Genomic DNA, 27,403 nt, shown 5'->3' on the forward strand with positions numbered 1-27,403 from the left:
GAGTGGACCCAGAAGGAGGCTCGGGGTTTCCACACGGGCATGTTGGAGATGCCGTGCCGGCCAGGACAGTTGGGCTCCCCGAGGGGCCAGCAGCACAGCTTCTCCGGGAGGAGGGCAGGGCCTGGGGAGCCGGTTCACAGGTTGGGGTGGTCTCCACGTGGATGTCCCGGGTGGCTTTGGTGAGGAGTTGGTCACCCACTCAGAAACACCGTCAGCAACTCTTGTCTTCCTTTTCACATAGTGTCCCTTTATCTTACAGCCTCTCACCGTCTAGTTGTGTGGCTTCATTTTAAGGAAGTGGGTAATGCTGTCTTTGTGATCCTTGTCAACTTGAAGAGTATTTTCCACTTTCTCACAAGGAGAGGGGCTCATCGACTGCTCCCTGCAACCAGAGCCCCCCCTGCGCAGGCAGGGTTAGAGGCTGGCCTCTGTGGGAGGCCGAGCCAGGACCGGGGGTGAAGTCCAGGGGCAGATTCTGCCTCAAGGAAAGGAAGAACATTCTAGCATTATAGAGAGGCTTAAAAATGGAGCAGTCGCCCTGTGGGAAGTTATTCAAAACTTGCTCACAGAGGATGCCCACAGCCGAAAACCAGAAGTGCCAGTTTTGTTCTGTCCGCGGGCCTCCGGTGTGGCTACGAGAGGGGCCGGCCGGCTCTCTCAGTCTGGGCTTCGGGACAGTGTGGCTTTCTTGTAATGAAAGCTTGTTCTTGTATTTTATTTCTCTCCTTTTTTTTTTCACCCCGTACGAAGCAGCTTTGCCAGGATTCCCCTCCCACCCAACTCCTACGTCCCCGAAAGGTTAGGCTGGTTTCTGCCATTCCTAGATGTGCCTTTTGAAGCCGAGAAGTGAGGAGTGAGGGGGAGCGTTCGCGTAAGCGCCCCCACCCCAGGCACACGGTGGCGGGCGCGGCCGCGGGCACCGTCCCCGCAGGAGCTGCGTGACACCTCCGCCCCGGCTGCCACAGGAACACTTCACCCCTCCGGCTCTCGGCTCTCTGAGCGCCGCTCCCAGAGCCTCTCTGTCCCCTCGGGGGCCTGTCCACGCCGCGGTGCCTCCCTGCACTCCCTTCCCCTAAATGGCTAGCCCTCTGCGGCTTGCTGACACCTGCTCAGAGCTGCGGGGGCTGGAGGTGGCACCGTCCTCCCGCCCTGGTCTCACCTGCCCCTCAGGCCAAGCGCCCTGAGGCAGCCCCTCAGAGGGGCCTGTGCCCGCTGCCAGCCGTACTCGCAGCCCGAGTCTCAGCCCGGTTATTCATCTGTGGCTGCGTGGTCTGCCCGTCCACCCGCTAGCAGGTGGCCTCCCTGCGGCAGCTTCAGCACCCCACAGCAGGCGGGACAGAGGGTGTCTGCTGGAAGAATGACCGAATTAAGGCGTTCACAGGACACGCAGGGGCCCGCCAGAGCCTCAGTTGGGACAGTGGCTTTCTAAGTTTTCATTTCTTAGTGGAACCCTCTGCAAACACAAGCAGACACGCTCAGGAGAAGCACACCTGGTAGAGCACAGAAGCAGAAGGGCTGCTTGCGTCGCGGGGCCACGGCCGAGGCCCGAGCGCCTGGGTGCGGGTGCTTCTCTTCCTCCCAGGCGGCCAGCGCACACGGGGCAGGGGCCTGGTCTCTTGTCTTCCTCCAGAAGCTGCCGTCCATCACCTCTTACTAACAGAGACACATGTTTGTGAAGTCAGCTATGAACTCTGCACCATATAAACTAACAGCAGTCATTCCTACTGGTTTTGATTATTGTTTTAACATCAGAAATAATACCAGATAAAAGACATGTGGTCTTTAATTCTTGTTTGTTTTCTGAATGCAGATGGCCTTCGATTTTAGGCCTACTCTCTACCCTGTTTTCTGTCTGCACTTTGCAAGGGCATGCACAGTACGGCGAGCCACTGGGCAGTGGGGAGATGGCCGGCATGTCCCCGGGCTGGCGGGTCAGGAGTCACAGGGCAGCTGAGAAGCCCTGCATGGCCAGGGCCCATGGGCCTGTGCTGGGCTTCATCAACCCAGCACATAGGCCTTGGCTTTGCAAACTCCAGGGCAGTGCCCGTCCTGCCTCAGTGCTCAGCGCTCAGTAGCAGGGAGATGGGGAGATGTCCCCTGCTCCTTAGTTCCTGTGTAACTGGGAGCGAAGAGGCTGTGCTGGCAGGTTGGGATCATTTAGTAACCATAGCCAGTGTGGAGCGCAACTAAATACGTCCTTTTAGGCAGCCACTAAGATCATACATGTCGTGGACCTTGGGCCTTGGGTTTCTTTTTACAATTATTTTATTTTAATTTTTCCCAGCTTTATTGAGGCATAGTTGACCAAAATTGTGTGTTTAAGGTATGCGATGTGATGATTTGATATACATATATGTTGTGAAATGATTACCACAATCAAGATAATTAACATGCCCATCACCTCACATGGTTTCGTGCGTGCGCGTGTGTGTGCATGCGTCCGTGCGTGTGTGCGTGTGTGCACGTGCGAGCGTTGTGCGTGTGTGTGAAAGCATGTGTGCATGTTGTGCATGCTTGCGTCCATGCGTGTGTGCACGTGCGAGCATGTGTGCACGTGTGCGAGCATGTGTGTGCGTGTGCGTGCGAGCATGTGTGCGTGCGTGTGTGCGTGCGTCCGTGCGTCCGTGTGTGTGCGTGTGTGTGCGTGCGCGCGTCCGTGCGTGTGTGTGCATGTGTGCACGTGCAAGCATGTGTGCGTGTGTGCGCGTGTGAGCGTGCGTGCGTCCGTGCGTGCGTGTGCGAGCATGTGTGTGTGTGCGTCTGTGTGTGTCCGTGCGTGTGTGCGTGCGTCCATGCGTGTGTGTGCATGTGTGTGCATATGTGTGCGTGCGTGCGTCCGTGTGTGTGCGTGTGTGTGCGTGCGCGCGTCCGTGTGTGTGCGTGTGTGTGCGTGCGCGCGTCCGTGCGTGTGTGTGCATGTGTGCACGTGCAAGCATGTGTGCGTGTGTGCGCGTGTGAGCGTCCGTGCGTGCGTGTGCGAGCATGTGTGTGTGTGCGTCCGTGTGTGTCCGTGCGTGTGTGCGTGCGTCCATGCGTGTGTGTGCGTGTGTGCATGTGCGAGCATGTGTACGTGTGCGTGCATGTGTGTGCGCGTGTGAGTGTGCGTGCGTCCGTGCGTGTGTGTGCGAGCATGTGTGTGCGCGCGTCCGTGCGTGTGTGTGCCTGCGAGCATGTGTGCGTGCGTCCGTGTGTGTCCGTGCGTGTATGCGTCCGTGTGTGTGCGTGCGTGTGGTGAGGCCCTTACCGTTGACTTAGCAGATCTCCAGTGTACAGCACGAGTTTGTGAAGTGTGGTCTCCGTTCGTACCTGAGGTCCTCAGAGCTTACTCATCTTGTAACTGAAACTCTGTAAAGCTTGACCAGCGTCTCCTGTGTCCCCCTCGCCCTGCCCCCGCTGGCCACCGTTCTGTCTTTGGCCTCTGTGGACTTGACTGCAGCTGACCCTGAACAGCACAGGTGCGCTGAGACACAGGGTTTTTTTCCCCCTGATAAATACAGGACAGTCCTGTAAGTGTATTTTTCTTATGATCTTCTTAATAACATTTTCTTTTCTCTGGCCTCCTTTATTGTGAGAATACGGCCTGTGGTACAAATGACACACAGAATATGTGTGGATCGACTGTGTGTGTCATCGGTAAGGCTCCCAGTCAACAGTAGGCTACTAGTAGTTAAGTTTTTGAGGAGTCAGAAGTTATACATGGATTTTTGGATTTTTGACTGTGCGGGGATTGGGGTCAGGGCACCCCAACCCCCATGCTGTCCAAGCATCAGCTGTGTTTTAGATCCCATGCACAAGGGAGAATGCACAGTATCTGACCGTGTCTGGCTGACTTCACACAGCACAATGTCCTCTGGCTTCATCCGCGGCGTCTCGAAGGCAGGACTCCTTCGTGAAGCCCAGCTAATGCTCCACTGTATGGATATGTCACAATGCCTTTATCCCTTCGCCTGTCGACTGACACTTGTTTCCGTGTCTTGACTGTTGTGAACATGGGGGTGCAGATCTCTCTTTGACGTCCTCATTTCAGTCCCTTCAGACACATACCCAGAGGTAGGACTGCTGGGTCATAGGGTGGGTCTATTTTTATTTCTTGAGGAACCTCCATACTGTTTCCACAGTGGCTGCACCAACTCACCTTCCCACCAACAGTGCACGAGGGTCCCTTTTCTCCACCTGCTGCCAACACCTGTTGTTTCTTGTCTCTTCAATGAGGGCCATCCTAGTGAGGGTGAGGTGGGTCCTCACTGTGGTTTTGACCTGTATTTCCCTGAGGACGAGGGATGCTGAGGATCTTTTCACGTACCTGTTGGCCATCCGCATGTCTTCTTCAGAAAACTGTGCAGCTCCTTTTTTATCTGGTTATTTGGGTTTTTGTTACTGAATTGTAAGAGTATCTTGTATATTTTGGATATGACTCCTTTACCAGGTATGGTCTGCAAATCTTCTGCAGAGGGGCATCTGACGACACGGCCAGCACTGAGCAGTTCCGACCTTCAGCCTCGGCATTCTCTGAGGGAGGCAGAGGGCCTGGAGGAGCCCGGGGAGGAGGCCCCGCGGGCGCTGGGCACGGTGGGGCCGAGGGGGAGAGCTGTGCTGCGTGCCGGCGCCGTGCCTGCCACGGTGCACGCTGCTCCGTCTCCGTCTTGATGGCCGCGCGGTTAGGCAGGCCCGAATGTCCCCCAGCAGACTGGTGACTAACTCCGGCTACTCACACACTGGAGCCCTCTAGAGCCCTGAGATCACTCCTCCTGCCATGGCACACGTCTGCTCAGAGGACCCCAGGGACCAGTGGTGCTCCGTTCATGCCAGAGGCTGGGAGAGCGAGAGCTGAGGCTCCAACAGGTAGGGCCATGTGCGGGTGGCAGCCGCAGAGCGACACGGAGCAGGGGGGTCCAGCTCCCATGTCGCGTCTCCCCTCCCAGCCACTGACGCTTAACACCCGCTTTATTTTTACATAGTCCGTATTTGAGGAAAATGACCTTTTTGGGTAAAATGATACATATGTGTTATAAATAATTTAAGTAATAAGAAAAAGTAAACAGAAAATGGCTTTAAAAAAAAGTCACCCCAGGGGTGCCTGGGTGGCGCAGTCAGTTGGGCAGTTGACTCTTGATTTCGGCTCAGGTCGTGATGTCATGGGTCGTGGGATCCAGTCCCATGTCGGGCTCCCTAGTGAGCGGCGGGTCTGCTTGAGATTCTCTCCCTCTGCCCCTCCCCCTGCTCATGTTCGCTCTCTCTCTCTCTCAAATAATCTTTAAACAAAAAACCCAACCCCAGTCCAGCCACCCTAAAATAGGTGAACAGCACCGCAGAGCTGCTCTGCAGAGAGCAGCTGAAGCAGGGGCACAGCAGGGCGGAGCCAGGCCGTCTGACGCCCCAACTCACCCGTGCAGATTGGGGTCCCCTGCAGCATGCCGCCAGGCAGACAGGACCAGGCCGGGGGCACTCAGGCTGCTCGGTGGCTCAGACGCCCAAGGGAGGCCCAGCCAGCAGCCTCTCACGCTCCTCCTCTGTCCCACCCCTCCCGGGTTCGTGGCCACAGTGTCTGCCTCACCCGTGGAATGCGCAGCCGTGGCCTCAGGGCCACAGCCCGTGACCGCGGACTTCAGCTCTGCAGGGAGTGGAGGAGAGAAGGCTTACCGTCAGCCCTTCCACGGGCTTCTGTGTCTCCTCTCTCACTTGGACTCACTAGCGGCTTTCTGAGAGCCCACAGGTGCTCTGCTCCTCACGTTTCTGCTTCTTCAAGAAAGTCGGTCTGTTCTTATACTCAATACAACTTGGTTGCAAAAGTCTTTTTTTCTAAGTCATTAATTTGATTTTCAGACCTAGTTCGTCTATTTTTCCTCTTTATTGGTTCTATAGTAATATTGGTCTTGTCCTCCGTTTGTTTTGTCAGCTGTGTACTCTCCCCGTCCCCTCCTAGAACACAAAGGATTTTCACATTCTTTACACTGTTCCTTCCAGACCGGACTTTGTGTTTGTCTGTTGCATGTTATGTACCTTGTCTCATCCATGCGTCCGTCCGTCCACCCACCCATCCGTTTACCCGTCTGTCCACTCATGTTCCCATCTGTGTAGGTCAGCCGTCTCCATGACCCTGATCACTTTCCGGTACTGACATCCTCAGCCTAATGAGAGCTCGCCCTGAACCCCTGTGTCCTCCCTGCCTGGGCTGAGATCCTCAGGGCCCGCGGGGGATGTACCCACAAAGGTTTATCCCCACTCTCCCTAGCTTCCCCATTAGCCTGTCTTACTGGGAATATCAGGGTTCTGCTGAGTCACCTCCTTCCCCAGGACAACTGCTGGGGACCCAGGGGTGGGTCAGGCAGAGAACTTGCAGAAACGTTTTTGTTTTTTAATTTCTTTAGCTTTTTCCCCCTCCTTTTCTTCTTTCTCCTGTTTGAAGCCTATGGCACAAGACCGTCTCCTCCGCGGCTGCTCTTGTGGGGTCTGCGGCTGGTTGGTGGTCTCTGTCCCACTCCCGCCTGCAGGGGTGTGGGGAAGAGGCGCCTATGAGCCTACTTCACGTGCCCATGCTTACTTGGGACGCTGCCATGTGCAGGCTTGTTTTGTTTCTAAACAGAACTTTCAGTAGGAAATGAAAGAGGAGAGTAGATAGACAAGAGCTTTGCAATCCCCCTTTCTGCCTGCTCCTCTGGGAGCGGGTGGTGAGGGGCTTGGGTCTGGCCGCTCTGTCTCCAGGGCTCAGCAAGGGCTCTGCCCCCAGAAATTTGAACGCACTGGGGCTGAGCACAGCCCCCTGGGCTGCCAGGCCATGTGTTTGTGGGCTCTGTCCCCTCCTTAACTCTGGGTAAACACCCAGTGGACGATGGTGGGCACGGCCTAGGTCAGATCCAGTGGAGGACCCCCATTTCCCACCTCTAGGCTGGGGGTCTCTGCTTCTTCCCACCGGAAGCCAACCTCCAGCTCTCCACGTGAGTCCGCCTCGAGGCTCTGAGCTCCACCCACTTCACATTCATAGTGAACTTTGATTTCTAGAAGACTCTTACTGTTTCAGGTGTTTGGGGTTTGGAGAGTCTCTCCCTTAACATCATCTGGCGCGAGAGTAAGTGCAGCTCTCGGATAAACTCCCTCTTGCTTCTGACTGTTCCCTGGAGATGACTGACTCCTTCTATGGACGCCACACGCAGCAGGATTCCGTGACCAGTGCTCTCGGGCTCCCACCACGTGGGGCTGCACAGCTCCCAGGCCGCCCTCTGGGGCGCGTCCTCTCCGTCTGTGTCTTCGTCTCCTCTGCCGTCTGGGGGATCTGGGGGATCGCTGTGCGGTTGCGGAGTCAGGCTGCTGTGAGCCCTGGTGGGAGGTGACCCCTGCTGATGGAGTAGCGGGGGGCTGACCTGTGTCGGCCTTTATTCAGAGCAAAAGGTATTGTCGTCTCTAGTATTTCTGGCAAATGGAGCTGCATTCTATAAAATTAAGAAAGCGAAAGAGCTGTAAAAGCTTCTAGAGTCACGCCATGTGTTTTTGTACAGAGTTTGGTGAATTCACATTTTTTGCATCAGAAAAGCAGTGCAGCCTACCTGAACGTTTTTAAAAAATGTTTGCTAAATAGTAGAGATGGAATGTTAACTTGTAATTTGCTCTGTGAGAGGGGCTGTTTTAACCAGAACTCTTTATTTTGGTTTAATATATCACATTCTTTATGGTTTGCTTTAGAACTGAAAAATTGTAGGCAGAGTAACATAGTGTATTTATAGGGAATGAGGTACTACGTATTTGTAAACACTAGTCAGACCGTAGATTTTAGTTTGGGGACGTGCGGGGACTTGACTTCCGCCAGGATGCCGTCCAGTGTGCTTATTTCCTTCCAGTTTTATAAGATATTTGGAGAGAGTTTTTAATTAGTAATTCTTTCTCTTTTTTTAAAGACTTTATTTATTTGAGAGAGAGAGAACACAAGCAGGGGGAGGGGCAGAGGGAGAGGGAGAAGCAGGCTCCCCACTGAGCAGAGAGCCCCATGACGTGGGGCTCAATCCCAGGACCCCGAGATCATGACCCAAGCTGAAGGCAGACGCTTAACTGACTGAGCCACCCAGGCGTCCTTATTAGTAATTATTTTTATTGTGTATTTCTTTTTTTTTGAGCAAACAGAAGTTTAAAGTGATAAAGCCACACAGTGAGGGTGTACGTACCTCCCAGAAGTAACACGTGTTAACATTCGGGCTTATTTGCTTTAGACCCTTTTTCTAAAGCATTGAAATCGCAGCGGAGGTCCCTTCATTCCCCTCCTGTGTCCGTTCCTCCTCCACCGACAGGCCCTATCTGGAAGCAGGTGTATATCCTTCCTGCTCCCAGGGAATCGATTTCTTTGATTCTTGGGTGGGGGCGAAGCCTCTGTTACGAAGCTGTAGTGTGAAGAGTGGCTGTTCAGACTGTTTTCGTGAACTGTCCTCCCTCCGGGAAGTGGCTCTAGCTCCCGGGTTGCTCCCGTTCTGCCTTTGGATCTGGGAGCTGATCCGGGAGCTGGTTCCAAGGGCACATCACTCGTGAGACTCCAGCTCTGCACTTGTGACTTGCGCAGTTTTCAGTCTGTGTTCTACTTTCGTAAAGAGTCTCCTGAAATAATATTGTTTAAATGTTGGAGGTTTTTTACCAAAGGACTTTCAGAATGGTCTAAAAAGTTGTTATAGAATCACTCTCAGAATATTTATTAAGTTGCTGAGAGGAAGCACTTTGAAGATGGGGCTGAAAACTTGATTGGCCAGAATAATTTAGTGGAAAGGTTTACAAGTAGGTGGGGAGGACTCAGGGCTTTGCCAGAGGGCTCTGTCAGAGTAGCTTTGTGCAAACTAGGAAAAACTGCCCTGTCCCCAAGCTTGACGAGCTGTAAGGTCAAGTGTCTGCGGGCCTACCACATAGAAGGCTTTTAAGATTTTCTCTTTGTTGCGGTTTTCAGCAGTTCAACTATGACAGCTCTTGATTTGGTTTGTTGTGTGCGTTCTTCTCAAGGATCCGGCATTTCCTACTTTAATTACAAGGACGTTACCGCCCTGGAGGCGCGTTCAGTGTCAGTCCTCCTTTTTCTCTCCTAGGCTTCGCAGTCCTAGATTCCTTAGCTCCGACTTTACGTTCACGGATCTCTTCTACAGCGTCTACGGCATCTTCGTGCCGTCCGGTGACCTCCTCCCTCCCGAGGCTGTGTCTTTGCCCCGGCAGTGCCTCTGTGGCCCCTCCCGCCCTTCCCCTCCTCGCTGCACCCCTGCCTGTCTTCGTCCGTGTTTGCAGCACCTCTACGTGTCTTCGAGTCCTTGGCTGCTAACTCGCCGTCGCTGTCATCCGTGGGTCTGTCCTGTTGACTGGCCGTGGGTCACATTTTTCTTCTCTTCACGTGTCTAGAGATTTTCAGCTGGTGCTGGATTTTGTGGTCTCCTTTGAAGAATATAGACATTTGTTTAATAGGCAGTTAAGCTACTTGTGGGTTGGCTTGAACCCCTTGAGGCTTGTTTTTAGGCTTTTTTAGGGCAAGACTAAGGTAGCTTTTACTGTAAGATGGTTTAGCCACACTACTTAAGCCTGACACATGTGGGGTCTCCTTGGAGGGGCAGGTGTCCCACAAGAACTGCTTGGGACTCTGAGATCTCCCGACCCTGCGTGAGCTGTGGGAGCAGGTCAGCCTGCAGCTCACCGGCTGCTCTTTGCCCAGCCTCGTGGGGTTTCACCCTGTGCCCACACAAGCTCCTGTGAGCTCCCCGAAGCTCTTTTCCACTCGCTCTTGTAGCCCCTGCAGATTCTAGCCACCCTGGGCTTCCCTGAGTGTAGTCTCCGTTCGGTGTGGTGAGCTAGCCATCGTCTGCGCGGCTCCCCCTTCCCTGTGCTGCACTCTGTGGGTGCCTGCTGACGGGGTGCTGGGCAGTCTCCGGACTCACCTCACTGATTTCTTTTCCATTAGGAATCAGTCTTACAGTGACTATGGTCCAGTTTGTGAGAACTGTTGTTGGTCTGTTTTGTCTAGTTTTCTATAATATGTGGCAAGATGGGAAATCTGGTCCCAGTTACTCCATCGTGGCCAGACATAGAATTCTTGTGATATAATATTTTTCACTATAATCGTGGGATATGGTTTCTCAAATTCTAAACAAAACTCAGACCATGACACTTTCCTGCACAAAGAACCTCCATGATTTCCCATTACCTATAGGATAAAAGCTGCCCTCACAACCCAGAAAGAGTGGGTTCTCCTCCCCCCAGCCCTGTCCCTGGTGTATCCAATCCCGGCTCAGTATTGGGCACTTGGAACGGCCAGTGAATGAGCAAACACCGAATTCTGGAATCCAGTAAGCTTGGGTTACCTTCACGTTCCTGTAATATTCTGGTAGAATTTGTTATGGCGTCAGAGGGAGCTAGTGAAATGAAGGAGGAACTCTTGCCCTGACCCTGCCAGATGGGCCTCCTGTAGCTGTCAGAACTAGGCTCTGCCTCTCACTTGGGGGACATCCTGTGTCTCCAGCACCACTCCGTCCTCTCTAGGAACTAGTGCAGGACACCCCGGAGGGCCCCAGGAAGTGCCCTTCCTCTGATTGGAGGCAGTCTGGGGGAGCTACCACCTCAGGAGGCTTCCTGGCTTGTCTAGCACCGTACAGAAACACCAGGGGCCTGAGTGCATTTCCTCGGGCTGGGAGGGCCTCTCCCGGGTGCTCCACATGCTGGAACCCATGCAGTCCTCCCTGCGAGCAGGCGGCTCCCTGTGTGCAGGTCACAGCTGCGCAGGTGGCCAGAGGGGCAGGACCTCTGACCCTCACGGTCCGGCAGCAGTGCGCGCACTTGCCCGCTAAGCAGCACGTGGACAGGAGGCCCGTCACAGGCACACCTGTAGCTTCAGCTCGGGAGTATCCGCGCTCAGCGCGTTGCTACCACTAGGAGCAAATCTGGGTGACCCTCACTTGGCCCAGTTCTTGGGTGCTGAAAGCTCTCATGCGTGTTTTAAGTGTTGCTAAATCTGACAGTTGTGACATAATGTCCTCTCTCCCCAGCTTTATAAAGGCATCCCTTTGAGCTGGTTCCCATTACCCCAGCTCTAGCGTACTGACACAGGAGTGACTGACCTTTAAGAACTCACTGTGGAGAAACAGCTGGAATTTGGGAGGAAAGGGTGGGCCCCAGGTTGGGTTTGGCTGGGCTCCCTGCGTCTGTCCTGCTGGTGGCTGGAAGGAGGGGAGGAACCAGAGCCCCCGCCCCTCAGGCCCGCGGCCCTCTCTGCCGGCTTTGCTCACACTTGGCCTCTCCATTGTCAGACCCAGGCTCTTCCTGGGTGTCCCCGTGTTCCCTCCAGCAGACTGTCCCCACTGCTGTGGAAATGCAAGAGTGCAGAGGCACACTTACCTGCCCCCCACCCCCAGCTGACACATCCACTTGGAGCACACATGGGACTGTCCTCACTTGGGACAGCTCCCTGTGTTTGTTCCTGACGACAAGTCCCAAAACTCAGTCTTGCTGATTTGAATATAAAAACTGTAGATAACAACTCTGGAAAGGAATGTCAATATCAAAGTCTGATTAGAATAATTTATTTCATTATACAAAGTTACATTTTACATTACTTGCTCCCCATTTAGAAAGACTGCTCTTTCTTCTCTTCTCACATTTCATGATAATACTTCATTGAGACACCTCAGATGTGTTTTTGATAGAACTGTTCTTCAAGCCATGAAAACTTTTTCTTGGAGAATAAGCCACACGCTGTGTTACCAGCACCCGGAAGCCCCTCGTACCCCTTTCCAGTCCCTAACCCCAAAGCAGACCATTGGCCTGACGGCAGACACCATCGCTCAGTTTTGCCTGTTTTTGAACTTGAACACGGCGCACTCATGCCACACGTCCTACTCAGCGTCCAGCTGCTGCTGTCTAATATGAGGCTTGGGAGTTTTATACACATCGTGTGTATCAATAACTGTCCGTGAGTCCACGGGACTGCTGCTGACCGTTGAGTGGGTTTTGACTTCTGGCTGTCGCTGGTGGTATGCTGTGACGTGCCCGCGTGGGACTCGAGGCGGGCATCGGCGAGCGCTTCTGCTGTGACAGGCCGGTGCACAGTGCCGGCGTGTGCGGAGCTGTAGTAGACACAGTGTTCCAGAACGGTTCTACCGTATGCACACCAGCCAGCATGTGTGCGATCACATCCTCCCCACGCTTCACGTTGTCTGTTTGCCTTTAGCCACCAAATAGGGAATATGGGGCATTGGGTTGTGGTTTGTGTTTGCAGTTCCCTGATGACCAATGAACTGAGCACCTTTTGTGTTTCTGGCCGCTTGGCTGTCCTCTTTGTGAAGTGCCTGTGCAAGACTTTGCTCATTTTTCTATCAGATTGCTGTCTTTCCTTATTGATTTGTAGAAAATTTTAAAAATATATCCTAGAAATAAGTTTTGTCTTGACTTTGTGTGTGCAGGTAAGCCCGTCTGCAGCTTATCTGGTCATTCTGCTAGTGGTGTCTCCTGCTGACCTGCTGACCAAAGCTTTTCATCTTACTGTCGTCCAGTTTATCCGTTTTCCTTTCTGGTGATGCTTTTTATGTCCTTGCAGAGCAGGCCTTGCCCTTCCCGTGACCATGAAGGTAAAACCATTGTTTTAGTGTTTCCCACTGAAATCTCAGATCATCTGGAGGCAGTTTCTTGGGCACAGTGTGAGTCAGGGGACAAGACTCGTCTGTCCCGTCTGAGGCCCAGCTGGCCTGCCCCAGGTGTTGCAACGCTGAGCCTCTCCTCCCTGAATTGAAGCAGCACCTTTATCAGGTAATCGTATATTTGCGGGTCTGTTTCTGGCCTCTGTCTTTTGTTCCGTTGGCCTCTTTGTCTGTCACTGTGTTGACTCTTTGTGCTGTAATTGCTCTCACTCCGGGTACGTTGCGGGATCTGCAGCGCAGCCCCAGCTTTGTGCGCCTGTAGGATCTCCGCTCTTCCGGGCCCCACGCATTTGCGTGTGCATCTCAGAGCCGGTGTGTGCGTCCCTGGCCGTACTCCAGTCGTCTTTGCTTCTGTCTGAGCTGGTCGAGATATAGCACTTCTGAGTGATGCTTTCTCTGGAAATGTTATTATAAAGCCACAAACAGCCATTGACATTAAGATTGTTGGAGTTAAACATTTGTTTTGTAACTGTGCATTTGTGATTTTCATTATGTAACCACTTACTGCTTTGCTCTATAAAGATCTTGAGGTCATTCCCCAGGAATAAATACTAAATCTGGCTTGGTTTATTTTTTTTTTTTTAACAAGCTATTTCTTTTAGATGACTGATCTCCATAAATATCTAAAACTAGGATTAACTGAGATTATTTCAGGCTAATGTGTCACCCTCAAATAAATTCCATTGTCCACAAGAAGGTGAGGGAGGGGGGCGCCTGGGTGGCACAGCGGTTAAGCGTCTGCCTTCAGCTCAGGGCGTGATCCCGGCGTTCTGGGATCGAGCCCCACATCAGGCTCCTCTGCTGGGAGCCTGCTTCTTCCTCTCCCACTCCCCCTGCTTGTGTTCCCTCTCTCGCTGGCTGTCTCTATCTCTGTCAAATAATAAAATAAAATCTTTAAAAAAAAAAAAAAAAAAGAAGGTGAGGGAGAAGCCTGCAACATGTGAGACTTTTCGAGGATTTGTATATAAGGTGCCCCATCACATCAGAGAGAAGCCAGTGGAAAGGCCGTGCCTGCCTGCGGGTAACTGGTGGACTGCGGTCAGGTGTGATGCCGTTTGGAGTGGCAAAGGTGCAGAGCCCGACCCAGCCAGAGGTTGGCATAGCCAAGCAAAGCTGAGCCTGAAACATGAATTGAGCTTAGCCCTAGTATGGGTTTGGGGAGACAGGAGGGGTCAGAAGAAGGTGAGAAGGGACAGCTAGTGGCAGTGGGGAACCTGAGAGAGAATGCCTGTGTCCGTGGGGGAAGCGTGGAGTGAAGAGACAGGGTCCCAAAGCCGACCTCTGGGTTTTCGCTTTGGTGCCTAGGGGGATAATTGTGGCATTTGCAGGGATGGGAAGAAGTAGGATGGGGGGAGACAGATAGTGGGGCAATAACAAGAGTTCTGCTTTGGACCTGGGATTTTTGAGATGCGCACTCAATGTCTGAGGGGAGATATTTAGACAGTTGGATAAACAGATACCGAATGCAGAAAGTTCAGGAGTCATCAGTGTGTCAGTGGAATTGAACGCGTGGGTCAGCTTGAAGCATTAGAGATGGTGCAGAAAAGGCAAGTCTCAGACCTTTGGGGTGAGTGGAGCTGGAGTGTGAGAGGCAGCAGGGCGCACAGTGAGGTCACATCCTGCCTCTGCCCCTGGCGGTGTCCCTCAGCGCTCCCATATGCACAGTGGGGCTCCGGGACCGAGCTCAGAGTTCTCGTGAGAATTAAGTGAGTTCTGCGTGTGGTGCACCGCGAGCAGCACCTGGCCCGTCATCACGAGCTGCAGCGACCCAGCTGCTGCTGTGAGTGTCGCTGTTGTTCTGACCGCATTTCAGTACAACTGAGCGCTGGAGGCAGATACAGCTGCCCGGAGGGACAGGTCCTGAAGAAGATCTCAGGATCCATGGGAAGAAAAGCATCGAATGGTACAAACTCTCCACTTAGGTTGTTGCAAGTCCAATGTTAAAACAAACAACCCTGGCAGATTGAAATACTCAAGTGAAGGAAGATGCAACAGGCAGATACTAAGAAAGAAGAACTGGTATGAGAGTACGAATCTCAGACAAAATAACTCAAAGTGAAAAAAAATGTAAGAAGAGAAGCTCTTTGCACCAAAAATAGAGCATCTCATCTATAAAGCAAACTTAGATGGGACCACATTACATGTGGATACTTACCTGGGGAGAAACTGTGATGCACCTTTTTCAGAAACTAAGAGATCAAGCTGGTAAATAAATGGAAAAATAAAATCTAACAGGTATATATAGAACTTTATACCTAATAGAGAATATACTTTTTTCTAAAGGTGTGTGAAATATTCACTGAAGTTGACCAAATCCTATGCCAGAGATGGAATTGTTACAGATTTTAAAAATACTTATAGCATACAGAGCACATCTGCTGAGGAGTGTAATTAAATAGATGCCAATCATAAAAAAGACAAAAAAATAACCCACACGTTTGTAAGTTCAGGTCTATACTTCTAAATAATCTATGGGCCAGGGAGAAAACTAAACAGGAAATTACAATACAATTTAGAACTGCTTCCCGATTATAGTGCTACATATTAACACCATGGGATATAGCCAAAGTGGTTTTCAGAGAAAATTTCATAGCATTAAACGTATACATTATAGAAATGAACTGTTAGAAAAACAGGAGCTAAGCTTTCAACATAAGAAAGTAGGAAAACAGAACAGAAAAATAAGTGTAAATTAAGATTAAGGAAGTAATAAAGCAGAAACTAACGAGCCATTTATTCATTTAGCAATTATATTTGAGCTCCTACTTTCTCCTAAAAACTGTTTTCGGCACTGGAGATACATTTGCAAACCAAACAGGGCCCCTGACTTCATGGGACTTACATTTGGCAGTGGAATATCACAGGCATATAAATAGATTGTGCTATGTCTCTTAAGAGTGACAGAGTATAAACCATGTGATTATCACAACAGAGGCTAGAGGAATATCTGATAGAATTGCCCGCTCTGATTTTTAAAAGTTATACTTGATGGTTAAACATTAGAAGCATTCTCATTAGAGCCGGGAATAAGGCAAGGACGTTCCCTGTCTCAGCAACTATGTCACGTTGTATTGGGAATTCTGGCCAACAGTGTAAGGCAAGAAAAAGAAATAAGTGCAAAAAGCTTAGAGAGGAGGAAACCAAATAATTATTATTCTTGAATGATATTAACATCAAAATAGAAAACCCAAAGCACATCAATCACATGGCCAGGCCTTTTAGAACTAATGGAATTCAGAAAGATAAAAATTCGTAGCTTTCCTAAACAATACACGTTGTTTCTATGGGAACATATGTATGTTGGCAAAAGCATTAAACAATATCTGGAAAGATCAACACCAAATTAATAAGGTGGGTTTTCTCTGGAGAGGGAAGACAGGGCAGGGAATTTAGGTAATGATCAATAGAGATTTTAGATTGATGTTTAGATTTTTTAAAGGAGAAAATATTTCTTGAATTATGCATTAAAACTGCAAGACACGTGTAATTTCAAGTTATGTGCCTTTTAGCCTGAACCACATCTTAGCTCGTGTATTTGGGACACATGACCCACTTACTCAACCGATGTTATTGAATGCCTCCTATGTGCCTGGAGTATTTGTCACAATAGTCAGTAAGGAGGGCAGTTCTCCCGGTATCCCCGTGACGTCGGTACATGACTTTTACCACAGTTTTACAGAAGGGTGAGGACCTTGCCCAGCTGGGAAGACTGGGGCTCTCATTCAACCAGGCAGTGTGACTGCGGAACCCACACTGTGAGCCCCCCGGGGGGAGCTGGGTGAGATTCCTGCTCTGGGACAGAGCTTACCCCGGAATAGAACTTCAACCGTATCTATCAAGTAAATGAGAACCAGAGGTGGCCCATTTACCTCCTGTTCATCTTAAATGTCCCCACCCAGTTTTAGGAAGAGAACGTAGAGAATGGGGTCCCCGTATAGCAGAGCCCTGATCACCTGCTTCTTCCATAGAAGAGTCAGGCTTGACAGATCCCCACAGCCAGCCTGCGAGGTGGGCGCCCCAGGCTTTAGTCCCACCTGCTGGAGAAACAGTCTGCTGGCCGTGATCCCGGGAGCCTTGCAGCCCCCTGCTGCTGGAGGGACAGCAGGTGAACACCAGCTTTCTCTGTGCTGGGGGGCTGAAGGCCCCCAGGGGACATGGGACCAGCATGGGGACCAGATTTTTGGAACCCAGTTTTGGACAAAGGACTTTTTAAATGTGATCGTTTTCTTTGGAAGCCATAGAAGAGGCACAGATATTCCATTGTGTTTAGTTTTTTTTTTTTTTTAAGATTTTATTTATTTATTCGACAGAGGTAGAGACAGCCAGCGAGAGAGGGAACACAAGCAGGGGGAGTGGGAGAGGAAGAAGCAGGCTCATAGCGGAGGAGCCTGATGTGGGGCTCGATCCCATAACGCCAGGATCACGCCCTGAGCCGAAGGTAGACGCTTAACCGCTGTGCCACCCAGGCGCCCCCTGTGTTTAGTTTTCTATCTACCGTACCAGCTTCGTTAGAACTCCATGACTCCATAACTGTCCCCAGAAAGTCCCAGCTTACAGCTGCACGGTGTATACTGCCGTGTAAAGTGGGTCTTCGCCTTGGTCTCACGATTACCTTTCTTCCACTCACAGGAGTGGTCCCTGAGCACCGTCTCTGGGGAAGGACGTTGCCTGCCGCCGCAAGCATCTTTAGTGTTGGGTGCTTGATCTTTTTCCCTTCTTGAGGGCCAGCGCTCTAGCCCCCGGCCTCGTCTCCCCCTGCCCCGTGTCAGTGCAGGCCCGGGGCCATCGCTGTGCCTTAGTTTTCTGCGTGGGTGGCCCTGCCTCGGCTGTGGGGAGGGGTTAGTAGCATTTTGAGTCTTCCTCGTGGAGCTCAAATTTGGGGTCCTTGGGCTTCTGCATTGGACAGCGTCCCGTGGACAGGACAGGCCGTGGCTGGAAGAGCTACGTGCCCTGTGCGGCCCTGGCACCAGGATAGAAGAAAAGCACGTCCATAAAGTAGCATGCTTTATCCATTGGAATGAAATAAATTAATTTCACAAAGAATTAGCTAGTAAGTGAACAAGGCACGTTTTTTAGATTCAAACCAGTGCAGTAAATGAATCTGATAATGGTTCATCTTTGAAAAATGCCCCGTGTCCCTTTTTGGGGAGTCCTAGAGGCTGCCTGTGGTCAGTGCCACCTTTAGTCCGCCGGCCACTTGTGGTCGTAGTAGATGGCTCTGAGACCAGAATCCTGAAAATTCAGTGTTCAAGCGACAAGATGCGCCCGTCTCCGCTTGTCGCCTCACACTTCCCACACTGACCCTTTTCGGTTACTGCTCTGCCCACTCACGTGGCCTCGTGAGCTCTTGCAGCATTTTACCCCATCTGCTTGGCATTTCACTCTCCAGAAGGACTTGTGTCATTTCAGACGTGGAAAGTGTGTCTTGCTCTGCTCTGCCAGAACGGTGATAAATCAGACTTGTAGTACTGCCCGAGGAAAGGCTCAGAGTTTAGATTTCTCCCATCTGGGCCCACGTGTCTTCGTGCCCCCGAGCTTCCATAAGAACTGCGGGTGTCTTACCTTCTCTTCAGAGCTGTGTCATCGGGCCGTAGGGGCACCAGGGGCCTCACCGTGGAGCACGTGCCCGCGGGCTCGGCACCATCCATGGCCACCGTCAGGCAGGCCCTGGGAGGTCCTCTGACCTCGGCAAGAGTTTCTAGACATGTCTTGAGGAAGGGCTTGTAGGGTTCCAGAATTGTGCTCTGGTGATCAGTGGGGCTCCGTAAGTACCAGCGGGACAGGGGCTGGGCGGGGCTGCCCAGGGTGAACAGAATAGGCTGCCAGCCCGAGGTCTGGCCCACCTGTTGTCATCTGGGCCTCTTCCTTCCCCAGCCACGCGGACCCGCTCAGAAGGATTCCACGTACGATTTCTTTGGGGAAAAAAATAAATGGCCTTGCTGCCTTTGATTTGTTGGTAACTGGGGAATGAAGTGAACACTCTTCGGTCCAAAGGGGGACTGTTTTTGTGGGGATGATGTGACAGACTTGGATGCGAGGCTGATGGGGGCCGAGCTGGGGTGGGAAGAGAAGGCGGTGGGGTGCAGACAGCCCCCCCCCCCCCGCCACATTTCAGTGCAGAGCTCAGACAAGTTCCAGATTCTAAATTCAGATCTGCTCTTCCAGGTTGAAGGAAGGCTATAGAATACAGCTTACTTAGCAGCATGGTAGCTCCTTGATGCTTTTTCAATATTTAGACACATAGGCTGAAGTCCTTCATTCATGTTCTGGCCCCAAACCCTACAAATGTTAGTTTCTGCCCTAATGGGAAATCAAAGCACCATCCTGGGGCCCGAGTCTCCACCTGGGCTCCCCCTTGCAGCTGAATTTCACCATTGCAGTGACCCGGTGACAGGCATTCTCAAGGCCTGGTTGAAGAGTGGACGAGTTCACTTGGTGAGCAAACTCAGGCTTCAAGAGGTAGATGACATAATTTACAACTCACTGAGTCCTACACCTAAGACTGTGCGTTTGACTCTGTGTGTATTTTATACACAGAACTACAAAGAAAGATTGACCGTAGTTAGTAGGTTTATTTTTTTGTGGTGCTATGAGTTAGCCATTGTTGCGTGATCTTGTAGGGAGTCCAGGCGTGTGCTGGGCTTGAGCAAATGAGTAAATACAATCCAGGTCAATGGGAGCCCAGTTCCCCACGGTTGGGGGGTAGTTAAAGTTAGGAAAGGAGAACATGCTTGGGGTTGGGGCGGAGTTGGAGGTGTCAGTATGAACTCATGGTGTTAGTAGATGTACAGCTAAATGTAGAGATGCTTGTGTGGCTGTGTGTGAATCTGTGTCCTAGCTGTGTCCGCTGGAAAGTCCTGGAAGCAGTGAGACCGGCCGGTGGGAGCAAGCTCCCCTCGCATGCAGAGCTTTGTGCTTGAATACCACTGTCCAGTAAAAGGAACCAGCTGTCCCTGACGCCTCGCTGGTCTGGAGCAAGGGAAGCGCACTTGAAAATCAGGAGACAGTGCGCTATGCAGGCTCACCGGAAGGACACAGGAGCCAGCGCCAAGGGAGGCAGAGCATACAAAAAAGAGAAGAAAACACTCCAGATATTTATGGATTATAAGCCATTGAATAAAATAAAACTCCACCGAGTACATGCTCATCTAAATACATGAATTTGTAAAAATGGGGAAGAAAGGAAAGCTCTTCCTTACAGTGGAATACCAACCGGAAGTGGAGGAGGGTGGTGGCCACGTGCCGGATGGGGGACCAGATGGGCCCGTCACCCCCTGCCCCCCCAGGAGACAGCAGCCCTGTGGTGGGGAAAGCGGGTGCCCCACCCAAACATCACCAGGGTTGCAATAAACTGACATTCCGTGCTTCCTAATGAGAGGTGTCAAGAAGGATGTGCGTCACTTCCTGAGGATTCCCGCCGAATCGCGAGGAAACACCAGACAGCCCACATTGAGGGGCAGTCTACAAAATAATGGCCAGGGTGGAGGTCTGGAAACACAAAGGCCGGGAGTTTTTAGAGAGACACGACAGCTGTGTGGTCCTGAACTCGATCCTGGGCTGTGCTGGGAAATAGCTAGAAAGGACGTTATCGATGACATTGGAATACGGACTGTGCTGCTTTCCCCAGGTTTGGTGATTGTACTGTGGTTGTGGAGGAGAGTGTCCTCGTTCTTCAGAAATGCACACTGAAGTATTTACAGGCAAAGAGGGGCGCTGTCTCCAACTAAATCTCCAACGGCTCAGAACGTGTGTGCGTGCACGCGTGCGTGCGTGCGTGTGTGTAGAGAAGGAGGATGGGAGGGAGGAGGAAAGACAGGATGTTCTAGCAAATAGGGCAGAGTGTAGGTACATGTCTGGTGAATCTGGGTAGAGGGTGTGTGGGAGTTCCTTTTACTATTCTTGTCACCTTCCTGAAAGTTTGAAAGTACATGAAAATAGAAAGTTGCCCCAGAAGATGGTACATAGAGCCCTCAGAAGGGGCAGTTTTAGTGCAGGTGGAGGTGTTTGCACGCACCTGCCGATTCAGCCACCTGGGCGTCCCCGTCTGGCTCAGCCGCACTGAGGGCTCTGCCTTTCGGAGCCCATCACACCAGCTGTGTCTCCAGGGATGCTGGCGTCTTCACCTGCTCTGGCCTCGTGCACATGGGGACCGGGGGCCCAGAGACCCTGGGGCCAGGAAGGAGCAGAGCCCGTTTGTACACTCTGCTGCCTCCCCGGCGAGTGCTTGTGGGGAGGAAACGTGAGGCCAAAAAGGACATTGATGGGGAGGCAGGACCAGCAGGGGCCACGCTTCAGGTCTCTGTCCTCCCAGAACTGTCAGGAGCCCCTGAAGCCCGCCCCGTCCCAGCGAGCAGGGGCGGCAGACCTCAGGCCCGAGAGATCCCGCCCCCTGCAGGTTTTTGTAAATAAAGCTTCCGTGCTTCTGCTCAAATTGCGATGCTTTATGACCCAACTCAATACTGGTTCCTGATACCCTGCAGTTTTTGGTGAACTCTGTTCTCATTTTGAAAAGTCAGGCCTTTATGTTTATGGGATTTAGAAAACTTTTCAGATACATTGGGAAATACGAGTTTAACAGCTGCACAATTATCATAAACAGCAGAGTATTTATTTTTTTCCTTTCCCGCTGCCGGTTTTACTGGAAGTGCCCTGCCGCCCGGCCTGTGGGGAGGCTCCGCGGAAGGCTCCCCCGTGCGCACTCACGCCTCCAGCCAGCTTCTGTAGCGCTCGGCCCACTAAATAATTCAAGTGCGTGAGCAGCAGCGGGCTGAAGGTCCCCGTGAATTATGCATGGGTCCTGTGATGCTTTGTGTTGAGTACACTATTGGTTTCCTCCGCGTGAGCCCGGAAGGGGAGCATCGCCTTTGTCGGGTCGCGGAGGGGAGTGTGCTGACCGGCCTCCTTGGGGAGCGTGAGCTGGGAACAATGTCTCTGTGTGTGGCCCGAGCCTTTGCCCGGGGCCCTGGGGGCTGTGCCGGCTGACCCTGGTATGGATTCAGAGGGGTGGTTTGCGGTGCATGGTTGGAAGTATTTGGTTAAGTGGCATCACAGTGGCTCTTATCAGCTCTACCCAGGTAAAGTCCCTCGTGGTCTGTGCGCCTTGTCATGCTTGCGGGGGCTGGCTGACCTGAGCAGACTGCAGGTATGTGTGCTCAGGGGGCTCCGGCCCGGGCAGGTGGCCCGGACCCTGACCTCGAGTTGTGATTTACATATTTAAGGGGCGTGAGATGATGGTTTGGACCGGACGTTCCGATGAGATAATGGTGCAGAATTAGCTGTAAAATTGTCATCCCAAGGCATCGTCGACATCATTTATAACATGTAACGTGCATGATTATCCAGCCAGTGTAAGGGTGGTGGCTTCTCCAGTTTTCAGCAAATCTGAAACAGACTTTAAAAACTTTCTCGCCAGGAAAGCGTTTCTTTGACTCAAACTGGTCAATTGAAAGAGAAAAGAAACAAAAGAAACCAAGCCGCAGGGAATGTTCTCTAGCTCTAAGGCGGGACCAGTGGGGGTCCTCGTGGATCTGCTCTGTTCTCCTTGCTCAGAGCGGGAGAGGGGCTCAGGCGGTGAGGGGGATGCACTGGCCCTTGCCGTCTCCTTCTCCTGTCTGGCCCTGGCCCTGGCCCTCGGGATCAGTGCTTTCTCAAGTGTGCACTATTGTCCGTGTTGGAGAACAATTCCAGGAGGGCGAGTCTGAAGGCGGAATTAGGAAATTCAGCTTGGACGGTGGGTATCGAGAGCAAGGTGCCGGTCTCGTTGTGGTGAGGACGCGTGGAAGGCGCCGGGATCTGAAGCCTACCTGAGCAGCGCCCACTCCCCACAAGGGCGCTGGCATCCACCACGCGCCCTCAGTCAAAGTTGCTAGGAGACCTTATGGATTGACGGGCTTTATGCAGCCAGCAGTTGTCTGATTTCCCCACTTTGAAGAATGCGCGTTCCTCGAGATCTGGCTGTGGGGAGGGAAACGCCCTGTCCATGGCCTCCATCAGTGTGTGGCCTGCCCCGTGGGGGTTGGGGAGCGGCTCCTTCAGGGTCCTTGTGTCCCAAGTTCCCTCTCTAAGCTCCACTGGCACTGGAGTTGAGGCCCAGCGGGCGTTCTTGTGGTTTCAATGAGAAACAAAACAGAAGGGAACAAAAGGAGACCGTGGGAAGGAGCCTCCGCTTTTCCTCCCGCGGTAGGGGAGCCTGGCGACAGCATGACTCTCCCCAGCTCTGTGGGGGCCGTGAGAGCCTGCAGGAGGAGTGGGTCTGCAGCCACGGGCCGGTCCCCTTCATCTCCTGCGCCCTGGCTGCGCGGCCTGGCATGCATCTCGGCCCGCCTCCCGCCCAAGGTGTGCCGGGGGTCACAGCTCAACCGCCTGGTGGGGCGCGACGTGCGGGGCGGGTGAGGCATCAGGTGTTCCCTAACTTAATTTTAAAGTTTCTTTCTCCACTGGACTTTTAAAATGTCAGTTGTTGATCTGTGAGTCTTTAAAAAATTAGTATTTGCCAGGTTTCATAAAAATTGAGTCAACAGATGGGTCACCTTTGACTTCCAAGTTCTGTTAAGCTGCATCTTCCCTCATCCACTCGTGCGCTCAGGCCGCGGCCCCCAGCACCTGCCCAGTCCGGGGTGGGGTGCCAGGCACCCCTTCTCGCTGCTGCCCCACGTGCCCTGTGAGCGAGGAGGGCAGGTGTTCCAAATCCCTCTGCTGGCTGCTTTGCAGGAATCCAGACACCAGGAGACCAGAAAGCACCACCACCCGTGATGGGGTTCAGTTGCTCTGTCTGCAGTTGGCGCCCTGTCTTCCTGTATGCTCCCCTGCTTTCACAGCCCCATTCACCTGCACCCTCCTGCCGGGGAGCTCCGGGCTGTGTACTTGCCAGGCCCATGGACCTGTGAAGGAGTGTCTTGAGCTTCCCTTGTTCTTCACTGCCCCCGGGGTACAGTCTGTGCTCCTCCGCCCTGCCATTCCCCCCTAAGCCCAGACACACTGGCTCTGAGCCATGCCTCTTCTGCCCCAGGGCCTTGGCACATCTGGCCCCTCATCAAAGGCTTTTTCAGCTCCTCTGAGGCCAGTTACCTTCTGTTCACCCCTCAGTCCTCAGTTCAGCCTTTATTGCCTCAAGGAAAAAAAGGCTGGAGAAAGAATGTTTTGGTGCTCATACTTAACAGTGTGTTTTGAAAATTATTTCATTTGTGAGAATCGCCTCATTTATCAACATAAAATATAGCAGGAAAGTGCCTCAGACCCAGCTGATTGTGATGTTACCCTGTTAGGAAGGTACAGAATAGCTAGTTCAAATTCACCTTGAGCTCACTGTAGGTGGGACTGAACGCAGGGACATGTGGTCGGGGGCCCTCTCAGGCCCCCACTCAGTGACCGGCCGCACTGTTCTTCCAGTTTTCTTTGGTTTCCGTATCTTTTTCATTGTGATGTGCAGGTGCTCTTAAATATAAAGATTAGTTCTTCGTCCGTGTGATGGATTGTGTGTATTTCCCAAACTTCATCTTTTGACCCAGCTTATGGTGTTTTTTAACTTTTATTTCATTTTTATTTTTCATCAAGGTACAGTGGACGGGTAACGTTATGTGGGCTGAAGGTGTACGACACGGTGACTCGGTGTTCGTGTATGTGGTGAGACCATCACCAGGCACGTCTGGTTAACATCTGTTGCTACACACAGTTACACGCTTTCCTTCTTAGGATGAGAACGTTTAAGATCTGCTCTCTTCGCCACTGTCGCCTCTGCAGCACCGTGTTGTGAGCTGTGCTCACCGCGTGCCAAGACCTGTTTGTCTTGTAACTGGAAGCCCGTACCTTTGACCCCCCGCACCCCCCCATCTGCGCCGGTGGCACCGCCCACGGAGTTTGGTGTCGTCCGTTTATCCGTCTTGCTGCCCACGGCTCTGGGCTCGTGTCTTCCCTTCCAGAGTTTCTCTAATTTGATTTCTTACGTTGAAACCTTGGGTCCAGGTGAGATTTATTTCATTGTGCCCAAAGGGATCCCACTTGATCTTATTTCAGGTGCTTTTCCAGTTGCCCCTGTGCCGTGTGGCCTTCTGTCCCAGCCACGTGTCCACACTGCCCCCCCCAGTGGTGTGGCGCCAGGTGGGGCTGGCCCCCGCCTCCTGGCTCTGGTTTGGTTTGTTTTCCCAGCATTTCACGTTTAGTTTTCCACGTGAACTTTTACACTCAGCCGTCTGGTTTCAATAAAACATCTATTGGGAAATCTGTTGGGATTCCATGTTCATTTAGGGAGAATTAACATCTGTGGGGCTCTGCCCCTCGTTGCTGCAGTTTCTGGACACACATCAGGGGAGCGGGTTGTGTGTGAGTGTGAAACGGACAGCTGTCGCTCGGGGGGCTCTGCCCGTGGGATGGTGCGGCGCGGTGACTCCAGGTGGTCTGTCCACGTGCGGCGGAGTTGCCGCCTTCTCTGGGGGCCTTGCTCGGACCCCTTGTGGCTGGGCGTGCTGTGCTCGGTGGCTGGCAGGGGTGCGTCGTGCCGTGTGGCGAGCCTGGCATCTTGCCGGCGAGCTCCGGGCCGGGGCCTTCCCTGCGGTCCTCGGTGAGTAGTGCTGGCAGATTCCACCACGACGCTTTCACCTCAAAAGTAACACGTACCGCGTGGGGGATTCCACGGAGCCACAGAGAAAAATGAAAATCGTTCTCTCGTCTTGTTTCATCTTCTGACTCTTACTGTAATTTTTTTCTATAGCAGTATAAGTTACCATATTACTTTTTGACTTTCTATTTTTCTTTTCTTTTCCAATCTAAATGCTTTTTGAGCTTTGAATGATTCCTGCCCAAGTGGCTTCTAGTTACCACATGGGTCCACTTTGACCAAATTTCGGGCTCTGCTTTCTTGGCCCTCTGTTCTCTGGGCTAGCGTGGCTGTGCCGTGGCCTCCGCAGCCCTCTGGGCTCCTGGGTGTGTGCATGGCAGCCGCAGGCCGGGCTTCTGCCCCCTGCTGTCTCCGCGCAGTCGTGGGTGGGCGTCAGCCTACAGGGTAGCAGGGCCTCTCGCTGCCTTGCTCGTCCTCACTTACCCCCCTGCTGGCCCCTCATCACTAAGGAGATGCAGTTCCAGTGGTTGGTCTAGAGCTAGAGCCAACGAACTGCCCTGGGCTCCTTCCTGCCACCAGCCCAGATGGCTGACTGCGCAGCGGGACAGGAGCACGGGGGGCGGGGGGCGGGTAGCAGATGAGCCCTGTTTCGTTAGTTAGCTTTGCTCCTCCAAGCCTCACACCCACATGGGTTAGGGATTCTCCTGTCCCGTGTCCTCTGTGGTCAGTAGGCCGTGGCTCGGCCTTCAGTCTCCTCGATGTCAGGACCCACGGAGGGAGCAGCCCCGTGTGGGATGGTGGGACATGCTGTTCGTAGGGAAGGGGGATGTGTGTCTGATCCTGCTCCCGGCCGGCCTGGGCCCTTCCCTTGGGTTCACTGACCAGGCCTGCCCATGCGGGGACCTGGAGCCCCAGCACACCACTCACACGAGGTGGGAGACGGTGACATGGGGCTCTCCGAGCACCTCCCCCTTCCCTTTGTGAAGGGAGCGGGTTATTCGGGAATTCTCCTAAAAGACAAAGGCACTCGTGCTCTTTGGGGCTATTTTGTAGAAGCTTGGGGGCCAGTCTCCTGCAGCACGTGGTCTCTAACGCTGTCACAACCTGTGAGGTTAAATAGGACATTTGGGCATTACACCACACTTCTACATCGAGACCGAGCCGTGCAGAGCAAGGCACACATGTGAGTGCATCCTTTCACACGGCAGATGTTCCCTCCAGACGCAGGGCGGCGTCCCAGGTCCTGGACGCCCCACCTGTGCCCCTTTCCCTCTGCTCACCCCACAGTGACCTGGCGCCTCCCGAGCCTAACACATGGGGTCACCTGGGAGCCCTCTTGTGTCTGTGGCGTGCGCCCGGCCATGGACTTGTGGTTGTGGTTGCCGCTGTCCCTGTTCCGTGTGTGTGTGTGTGTGTGTGTGTGTGTGTGTGTGTGTGTGGCCGCGTGAGGACTGACGGGTTGGTCTTGTTTCCCGCTCCATTCCCTGTCCCTAGAACAGCGCTGGGCACACTGGAGGCGCTTGGTGCGTGTTGTTGACTGAGCGCGTGTTTTAGCGAGGTGCGTTGGGGAGAGCCCCCGGCCGCCCCCCTGGAAGGCTGGCCGGGCCCTGCTGGGCAGGCGTGGGGGACACACGTGCAGGTGAGGTGTGTGCTGGTCCCGCAGAGCTGACCGGCGCTGAGCTGAAGGACTGCGTGAGCAACCACAGTCTGAGCAGCAATGCCAGCCTCCCCAGCGTGCAGAGCTGCCGGCGCCTACGTGAGAGGAGGGCCGCCAGCTGGGCCGTGTCGTTCGAGCGCCTTCTGCAGGACCCTCTCGGTGTTCGATACTTCTCTGTGAGTAGGTGGGGCGTGATGGGGCCCATGGGGCCGTCTGCACACTTTGCCGGGGCTCCTCGAGCAGGACCCCAGGCTCAGACCCGGAGGACAGAGGCGGTGCGGTCGCCATGGTGCCCTATGGGGGGGGGGGTGTCTCCCCCTGCCCACCTGCTGTGCTCGCTCGAGGCCAAGGAGTGGAAGGGGGCCTCTGCCCAGCCTGGCCTTGGCTCTGCGTCGGGGATCTCCCCGCAGCCAGGGGCACGGGAGCTTCTGGTAAACGCTCGAAGGCCGGCTACATGTGGCGAGGCCAGATAGGGGGAAGGGGCGCTCTGCCCTTGAGGAAACAGCTGGGAGCGCCTCAGCGGCCCTTAAAGGGTGCACGGCTTTTCAGTCTGTC

General features: G+C 53.1%; 1 protein-coding gene across 2 annotated transcripts in view; it reads left to right on the forward strand.

Moving 5' to 3' along the window:
- The window catches only part of RGS12 (regulator of G protein signaling 12), an 89,840-nt gene that overhangs the window by 40,451 nt on the left and 21,986 nt on the right, over window positions 1–27,403 (forward strand). For both annotated transcript variants that reach the window (XM_044379383.3, XM_048211929.2), the window contains exon 5: window positions 26,855–27,024. In XM_044379383.3, coding sequence (XP_044235318.3) covers window positions 26,855–27,024 — 170 coding nt within the window. The remainder of the gene's footprint in view (window positions 1–26,854; window positions 27,025–27,403) is intronic.

Source organism: Ursus arctos, unplaced genomic scaffold (genome assembly GCF_023065955.2).
Source record: "Ursus arctos isolate Adak ecotype North America unplaced genomic scaffold, UrsArc2.0 scaffold_9, whole genome shotgun sequence".
Taxonomy (NCBI): Eukaryota; Metazoa; Chordata; class Mammalia; order Carnivora; family Ursidae; genus Ursus; species Ursus arctos.